The sequence below is a fragment of the Sinocyclocheilus grahami genome, unplaced genomic scaffold (assembly GCF_001515645.1).
Source record: "Sinocyclocheilus grahami isolate Dianchi unplaced genomic scaffold, SAMN03320097.WGS_v1.1 scaffold579.1, whole genome shotgun sequence".
NCBI classification, from domain to species: Eukaryota; Metazoa; Chordata; class Actinopteri; order Cypriniformes; family Cyprinidae; genus Sinocyclocheilus; species Sinocyclocheilus grahami.
In genome coordinates, this window is record NW_015505758.1 from 1243332 (window position 1) to 1253099 (window position 9768).

Here is a 9768-nt window from a genome sequence, read left to right on the forward strand (position 1 = left end):
ATCGAGGCAATCTGTGGTCTAATTTTAACGGCTTGGCTATAGCCCTATACCAGTAACCAGACTAGCGATGAGCATAGCCAAAATAGCCTTAGGCTACAATTGTTTACATGTAATTTTCGCCCACACAGCTTCTAATCAAATGCAAGTAAACTTTTGAATCATTTAAATTAGCATTATTTTATTTTATATTTTATTTAATAATTTTACAGCATTATTAAATATAGCATTATTTATTATGCCAAAATAATGCTAATTTAAATGTTTCAAAAGTTTACTTGCATTTGATAATATGATGTCATGCATCCCACAAGCTGTTATGTTACATTCATACACATTATATGATATTATTGATATTCGGCTGTCTCTCATTTTATAAATAAAAATGCAAGACATGAGAGTTAGAGATCAGTGTTGTGTTTTGAATTTTGTTTTTACACGACGAGCACCAAGTTTACTTGTCGGAGAGCAGCGGACAAACAACAAACGATAAGGACATTCCTACTTGGTCTTGTAAGTATCTGTGAAATAAAAATGCAAGACATGAGAGTTAGAGATCAGTGTTGTGTTTGAATTTAGTTTTTACACGACGAGCACCAAGTTTACTTGTCGGAGAGCAGCAGACAAACAACAAACGATAAGGACATTCCTACTTGGTCTTGTAAGTATCTGTGTTTTCGTTTTGACGTGTTCATTATTTATCTACAGTATATTATTTGGTATCATGTTTAGGAACCATTACATTTTAGTCAAGGGAGCAGATCGTAGTTGATAGTGATCCATGACTAGGCCCACAGTTCAGCACGCATGTGTTCAGAGGATTAATTGCAAAATTTAATAGAGTAAAAGTTTTATCATCTGTATGTTTACAAACGCAATCGATTTTAAAACGGCGCAAGAAGAGCAAAGAGCAAACAACAGAACAAACACAGCTTTGACAATTAATCCATATTAATTTATACAGTGAACACACTCAGAAGAATTGGAGAAATTGAGGAGGAGTTTCAACATCTGGAAAAGATCCGGGCAGCAAAATAACCTTTCCTCACTAAAGCTCACTGACAAAGTTCATCATTTATTTTAATTATTATATTGAATTTATTACTGAACAATGGCTTGTTTGATACAGAGAGAGCATGAGCTAATTGAACAGAATATCTTTGTCATTGTACAAGTAACGTTACAATAAGATTTATTTTGAAACTTCCAAATTGATAGTAAAGCTTAAGAATACATATAGTAAGTGCAAATAGCTCAGATGTGCAATGCAGCATTCAAACCTAAACAGTACAAACAGAAAACATAATGAAATAAAACGTATCTAATCTAAATATTTATTATTAATCATAACCAGTTATAATTAGTCATAAATATTTCCCTTTTTGAGCTGATTTACTACATATAAATTTTTTTTTTAAAGGTTTGTTTGAAATGCTACCTACCTTTTGACTCTTCTTGCTATAGTTTTGGAGTTACGAGTCTTTATTTTGTGTATATCACTCAAAAAAATAACTCTAGAAATGACTTCAGGGCTTAAAGGGCTAATGATTGATATTGTGACTTTGATTCGGAAGATCCGGAAAAAGTGTGTTGTAGTTCCAAGTAGGGTTGTGATGGTGAGGAAATTTTCCCACCGGGTAATCAACGTGTGACAACACCTAATCGTTTTTAGGTATTTTGAATTTTCCCTCTTTTCCTTGCTTTCCTTCGCTTTTAAATAGCTTAAAAGCACCGTGCGCATTTTACTTTCACTTTTGAATTAGCGCAACTCACTTTAGCATATATATATATAAAACAGAACTTTTATTAACAAAACAAATACAAATAGCCTACACCATGCTATAGGGCAGGCTATGCCTAATATAAAATAACAAAACTTGCATAAAGTTTAAATAGGTATAGGAAATAGGCTAAGTAAACATGGGTGAATTCAGGTAATCTGGGACATTTTTTGCAATTTTGTCTTCTACTTATTTTGATATCTAACACATTAGACTTTTCTGAAATCCCTAAGATGTTTTCTAACCACACCTGAAGAAAGAATGTTGATATTATACCCAGAGGAGAGACATGCCACACCTATTAGTGTTTTTTGTGCCAAAAAAAAAAATTATCTGCCTGAATTTGATAATCTGGGACAGGTCACTTTGTAATCTGGGATATATGTACTATATTCACCATACTTTATGCATGCCAAACACAATATCACCAATTTTTAAAAAGCTTTATGAAAAAAATGACAAGTACAGAAATCTCGATAAGGAAATGTATATTTCAATATCAGGAAAAATTATTTCTTTCTGTACACAGGATGAACAATATACTGTGTTAATTCATTTAAAACTATTAAAATTGTTTAACATTGTATTAACATTTTAAAGAATCAACTAAAATTTAAGCAACAGCAAGCAACGATTTGATTAATGGATTATTCAGTCAGTTATTCAAGTTCTCCATTCTATTAAAATTGGGGCTACTTGGGGAACAAACACTCCGTCCGTCCGTCTGTCTCTGTCTGTGTGTGTGTGTGTGTGTGTGTGTGTGTGTGTGAGAGAGTGTCTAGGGGGTGAAGAACATTGTCAGCTGGCCTGGGCGCAGATCCCCCTCCTGCTCAATGATTTGAACCATTGTATACTAAACTAACTGGGAATTTGGGAAATTAAATTAACAGTTTACTTCATCCTGATACCTTTGCTTGCTACTGGAATACGTTTCCCAGATTCCATCTCTGTAGCATCTCTCTGGCTAGCTGGTTTAGCTAGCTGCTAGCTACTGTGAACTTATGCTAATGTTATAACCTCCAGTAGTCCACATTAACACCCATTTCTCATTATAGCATATATTATCCCGAGTCATTAGACTTATAAAGTCCCTAAATGCATATTTCCTCCATTTGAAGACTGTCCCAGATTACCCAAAGCATGCTGTCCCACATTCTCAATAATATTTGATAATCCGTTTCGTTTTCGTTTCGAAACTAAATCATCCGCGATCGTCTTGTCTGTCTCACCTCACTCTTCTCGTCAGTCAGCTCAACTCTCTCTCCTCACTGGAGAAATTAAATCTGATCTGTGATGTGACTGTCGTTCGGCACTCTGCATTGAGCAGCCGCGTTCAGTTTTTAATTGTAGTGTCTGTTCTTTTACTGAACTAAATGATTTTTATTTCTATAAAAAATCAAAACGACAGTGGGGGTCAGTGCCGCAGTGGGCAAGTGACATAACCGGTGTTGCGGCTTAACACCGGTATCACCGTCAACACCGTCTATCGCAGCAAGCCTAGTCCCAAGTTGTTTGTTGTAGTTCTTGAAGTGTTTTCCCTTAAAGAGAATATCTTCCTTTTGGAGTGGACTTTGAGCTTTTTACCTCACAGGCCTTTTATATGCTCAAACAGCAACATTACGCATTAAAAATTAAAAGGTATATATACACATTATAGGATCCCTTCAATTCATAACTGACCACGTTTACATGAACACTTGCCAAGCCCAGTTGAATCAGGCATTTAATTAGGGAGACATCTAAAATGTCCAGTGCTGTGAGTAGGCTACCAGGGTTGGGAACCACTGCTATATGGAATTAATTATATAATATAATTATATTACAATTACTCCCCTATCTTCCAAGAGCATTACTTTGCTATTTTTTTTTCTAGTAAAGTTACCGCATTTTTTCTTTGTTTTTTTTTATAGGTTTGAGGATGGGTTACAAACCCTGGGTCTGCTTGGGGAAATCAAGGGTCAACCTCATGTTTTTGAAGACATTTTTACTAACCTTGAAAAGCCACTTCAGGCCAAAGATTTGTCGTCTTTGTTTGAAGTGTTTCTCTCACCAGTGGGAAGCAACAGACGGCAACAGGAGAACCAGACCATCTGCTTCTGGAGGGACTGAGAGGCTCTGCAAGGAGGAATGGCAGAGGATTCCCAAATCCAGGTGTGAAAAACTTGTTGCGTCTTTCCCAAAAAGACTCATGGCTGTATTAGTTCAAAAGGGTGCTTCTACTAAATACTGAGCAAAGGGTCTGAATATTTAGGACCATGTGATATTTCAGTTTTTCTTTTTTAATAAATCTGCAAAAATGTCAACAATTCTGTGTTTTTCTGTCAATATGGGGTGCTGTGTGTACATTAATGAGGAAAAAAAATTTACTTAAATGATTTTAGCAAATGGCTGCAATATAACAAAGAGTGAAAAATTTAAGGGGGTCTGAATACTTTCCGTACCCACTGTATGTTGAAGGTATGCATCACATTAGAATTTGTGCAAAAATAGAAAACCATTATTTTAAATTGTAATAATATTTCACAATATTACAGTTTCCTTTTCTTTTTTTGATCAAACATATGAGGCTTCTATCAAAAGTATTCAAAATAATGTTTTCCAAAGTTTTGACTGGTATATGTTGCCTTGACAAGTAGCTGAAAAAATATGAAAATAAAATAAAATGTTATTAAATTGTGTATTTTATATTCAGTTTACATTATTTCAATGAATATGCTGTTTATGGTTTAGATTATTTGTCTATTTGTTTATTTATTAGGGACAAAGCATGTTAATGAACATTTATATAGGGCCCTATGAAATCAGTTTTATTTTTTCCCCAAATTCCGTAAAAAAAAAATTGGACTATTTTAATGGTTAAATAAAATTTTAGTAATCAAAAATCATGTCTAATTAATTGAAATAATTAAACTTTTCCAATTTACCAACAATTTATTAAAAGTTTAACAAAATAAAAATTTTAGGGCCCTATGATATACGTTATACGTATATACGTTTTATTTTCCTCAAGCGTGTGACAGAAATGTTACGCCCCTTAACATACTGTGATGCTGTCTCCCTGCAGGACGAGACTCAGTCCAGCTGCTCTGCTCGTGCACATCCCATCATCGGTTCTCTTTTAGCAGTTCAGTCAATGTACTGTTAGGAGTAACTGAATAACTCGGGATATTTATTTTGCGTCAGAGGGAGTGTCAGGCACGTTTATAAACCGAATAACTTAAGTAATTTGTGGATTAGTGCGTACTGGAGACGCAAACCGTTTCAAACGATTCAGTTCGATTTGGTGAACTGGTTCGACCGGTTAAATAGGATGATTCGTTTGCGATCCGGACATCACTAGACAAGACAAAACCAATAAAAACACATTACAAACGAGGCATTTGTTGCATCCAGTGGGGACATAATTATGGATTATAATGACTTATACTGTCTTTTTACGCATTGCGTTGCATCGCGTAAACATAAAACCATGTCTGCATTTGTGATCGGAGAAACAACAAACAAGCCCAACTCTACACTGCTCAAAACTTGCGTTTGAATCATCATTGGCAAATTATTTAAATTAAAAAAAAGTTGATGTATTTCCTCAGCGACCAGCACGGATCAGCTCCAGGCATGACGAAGCAGATATCGTCCTCTTTTGGAAGGCCAAACAAAGTAGTTTCTCTTTCACAACGAAACACGCAGCGCCTTCACGACATGGCGACAGCAACAATACTACAGCGAGAATAAAAGTTATGCCTTCTTTCTTTGCGTGAACATTTGGGCGGTGTTCTGCAAATCTTCCCACATCGTGACGTAGATATGTGGGGGCGTGTTAGAACGAGCCATTTTGGGTAGGTGTGGTTGACTCTTAACTTTTATAAAGAATATCTCTTTGGATTTGAGACTTTAGTCTTTGCAACTTTACAGATCTTCTTTATGCACCAAGAGCTTGTAACACTGCAAAGAGAAAGGAAAAATTTAAATCGCATCATATGACCCCTTTAAGATATCAGCACAATAACACACTCAGCAAAATATCGCCTAATTATCTTTATCGATAAAATCACAGAAAATATTGAGATATTATTGTCAATATCGCACACCCCAGTACTGACAAAAAGATTTGCAACGGTTGCTTTGTCATGCGCAGTGTAGACGGCCTCAAACTGTTGGTGTATTTCTGTCTTTTTTTCGGCTAGTAGACATTATGAATGGCCGGTAACTTAAAAATTTAGTAGCCAAATTGGCTGGTGAGTGAAAAAGTTAATTTCAATCCCTGCATACAACACTACATAAGACACTAAACCCCAACACATTTAAAATGTGTTTAAAAAGGAAAATGTTTAAACAACTGATTTATCATAAGCCACTTTTTAAGATGATCTTTAAAGGTACAAAAGGTAAACATTGTCTTATTGACTGCGGTAAGCTATTCCAATATTTACTCCCCGTTACAGACAATACTGTGTCTAAAAGATGTTCGCCTATATGGCACCTCGCAGTCCCCTCTAATGATGATTGGAACCTAGTACCAATACTACAATCTGTCCTGTTTCATAAATTCATTTAACGGAGGTGGAGCAAGCCCATACCAGGCCTTAAGTTTTTTAAATTGTCAAATTTATTTTTCAATTTTAAAATTTTATTTTTTTGAAATGTTAGTGATGAAATAACAGGGTTTTATTTAATCCAACACTTTTATTTTAAGGTAAAACATTTTTTTTTATTTTACTTGCGTTTAACTTGTTTGTAGAAGGAGAATGCAGTCCTCCAACAATGGAGATGGTCCTTGAATTTGCTTCAGGATCATCAGCCGTGCCTCCACTGGGGTTTTCTCAACCTCCCCAACTCCAGTTTCTACATGGAACTTCAGACTACAAACGAATATATCCTGAGGCCAATACGGGTCTAATAATACTCAGACTGCCACTTCACAACAGCTATGATGACTTCAAAACATACATGACTGATGGGATACTGCAGGCTCCAACCTTTGGCTTTCCTAAGAATGACTTGTGACATGCAGCCCCAGCATGGTCTTCAGTTCATTTGGTGGGACCCAATTGAAAACATTATTAATGGCTGTTGTGTCTTAAGTGACTCAAGGATTAAATTGTGTGTTGTTTGGAGACTAATTTACTTAATCAGTTTATCACTTTGATACATTTCTTCTGAAGTCATCTAGAGCTTCTAGATCTATTGTTAAACTGGTTTTCTGTTCAGTTCTCACAGTTTAGGAGAAGTGTGTATCTATAAAATGACTCTTACTACAATTTTTCTATGCTGGAGTTCTGAAAACTTTTTTTTATTCTAGTCACTTATACCTATTGTTAACAAACTGGTTCTGTTCTTTCAGGTTAGGGGATGTATACAAAATGTCGGATTTATTTTTCTAAGCAGAGGCAGTTAGTGTTTTAAAAAAACCTTTCTAAAAGCAATGGTTTTAAAGAACTACAATGCAGTTGTTTTATTGCAAAAAAAATTTAATGTTTCAAATAGCATCTTGATTAAAATGTCATGGTTACACGTGAACAAATAAAGTCATGAAATTTAACTAGCATGCAGTACGGTACTATTAAATCTCTCAAACACTCTACAGTATTTTACCCTAATGGCGGAATACTCGAGTGGTACATATTTTCAGCCTAGTGTAGGAATCTGGTAATTTCTCTGCAGCAGGTCAAATATTTTTCCTTCAGGTCAGTAATTCTTGTTAGTGTAGCTTTAAGTATTTTAATTTGTTAAAGTATAAGTTAATTTGTGGTCGAGTAACTACTACAGCTCTTTCAAGGTCATCCTGATTAACTTCCAATTGAGTTAGCTGGACTCCATATCACCCCAGCATGGTCTCCAGTTCTTCATTATGTGGGACCCGGCTGAAAACATGGTTAATGGCTGTTGTGTCCTGTTGACAGTTAGCAACCATACCTTCCATCCATATCTGGTTGGGTGTACGATTTGATTCAGTACGTAGCCGGTGACTGTTCCATGCTGCTCTGAAAGTGTCCAGTCTTTCCTGCATGGCTGGCAGGTAAACTTGTTGTAAAGAGAATCTGTGTATGTCATTGTCTGGATCCAGAATTTGCTCATCCTCAAAGAAATAAAACAGGTGGTAGAAGTATTGAATTACCTGGGTAAAAACATCTCTCCAGAGCCTTTCGATACGCTGGTTGTGTACTGATCTTCCAGTGATGTGACTCCTCCGTTCATCACCATAAATCAAATTCATAAGCAGAGCAACCTGTGTGTTTTCTCCAACACAGTCAGACCTCACTCTGGATGGGAGTTCATACTGAAATGTTGCTCCAACAAAACTGGCCAACACTGTCAAAGCAGTGTTATCAAGGTTTGCTCTTAGGTAAGTGATGACTCGTGAGTGTCCGTCAATCCCTCCGTGTGTCACTATTCCCCATCTGTGTACATAAATTATTCAATTATTCAAATTAAAAATTATTCTAATTTTTTCATGATCTCTTAATTTAGTTAAAAATTTAATTTTGCACATTCTGCAGTGTATGCAAACTTTTGACCACAACTGAATGTGACAGAAACTGTGTGTGTGTTTGTGTGTGTGCGTGAGAGAGAGAGAGAGAGAGAGAGAGAGAGAGAGAAGAGATTGTGTTGCTACTGTAATTGTGAATGTGTTTGTGTGTGATAAAGTGTGTATGAGTGAAAGAGTGCATGTACAACGGATTTAAGTGTACAGACAAAACTTGTCAGTTAATACCTTATAAGGCGCATGTGCCCATCTATGTGCCAAAGACTGTTTGGAAGCGGGACAGAGTATGTCCATCTTGCAACAGCACAGCTCCACCGTTCAGCTGCTGCTGCTGGGTTAATTTTACTGAGCATATTACGCACACGTTGTCTCTGTACATGTATTCCCTCAGCTGACAGGTATCCTTGCATCATCTGTTGTGAAACAGAAAATTGTGAAAACAGAGTGCTTGTTCTTGTTTGATTAGGAACAATGATGCCACACAATGTTGACAAGCAGAGTAAAAATCTTGCAACCGAGATTGAGTGAGACATTCATATATATATATATACACCTCATAACCTGATTTGGGATACTGCCGATGAAGCCTTCGTACACACTGCTCGAGATCATCATCATCAATTTGGGTAAATTGGTCCCTCATTCATATTCCTAGGGCATGGGGTTTGTGGTACATGTAGGAGGTTGAGCATCCAAGCATCCTTGCCATGGCCTTTGCTTTGAACCCCTGCTTGAGCAACAGCTACAGCTGTTCCCTAGTCACGTCTAAGCTTGGTCTACCCCTTGAACCTATTGCATAAAGTGCAACAAAACAAAAAATTTTTCATTGAGTAGTACCAAAGTTTTGCTAGTACTACACAATAGAAAATTGAACATGTGGAGAAACACTGTATAGGTAAATATAGATTTAAGGTTGACCTAACACTCATTGAGTATACACAATGGATGTCATCTAAGGTATGGAAGGTATGGTTGCTTCATTATATATATGTAGTGCAGTGGTGGGCCGTCAGGGCCAGCAAAGCCTTCTCTGCTGGCCTAAATACTATCAGAAAATCAGAAAATTTAGTTTTAATATATTTTTCCATGAATGTGTATTCAATTATTTCCAATAGTCTATTCTCTTCATTTCATAGCTTTTCTCTTGGTTGCGCTGCTTCCAGCAGTGTATGTTTATATTAGAGCTTTTTATCCAATCATATTTCAGTAATCGTGTTGCCAGGGTCAAAGAAATCTGCCTTAAGGCCTTCAGAATCAACAGTGCAGGCGTCTGTTAGCTTAAATCAATGGCAATGAAACCGTTGCTTTAACCAATCAGATTTCGAGTTGGCAGCACCAGGGCCATCTAGCTGGCTAACGATAACGTCATCATTTTCTCGTCCTTTGATTGGATGGTCAGCATACTAGCTAGCAAACAGCATCACTGTAAATCATTTTATTAAAACTTAGATTACTGTTTCTCAGGTTTAGATTTTCAGTGCATTTTGAAAAAATATTTGCCTACTA

General features: G+C 36.3%; 1 protein-coding gene across 1 annotated transcript in view; it reads right to left on the bottom strand.

Moving 5' to 3' along the window:
• Positions 1–7206: 7206 nt before the first annotated feature.
• The window catches only part of LOC107556831 (uncharacterized), a 25663-nt gene continuing 23101 nt past the window's right edge, over positions 7207–9768 (bottom strand). Inside the window, exons 3-5 of the mRNA XM_016240063.1 lie at positions 8816–9051; positions 8491–8675; positions 7207–8176 (exon numbers count right to left, since the gene is read on the bottom strand). Of these exons, the coding sequence (XP_016095549.1) occupies positions 7597–8176; positions 8491–8675; positions 8816–8905 (855 nt within the window). The 5' untranslated portion in view covers positions 8906–9051 and the 3' untranslated portion in view covers positions 7207–7596. The remainder of the gene's footprint in view (positions 8177–8490; positions 8676–8815; positions 9052–9768) is intronic.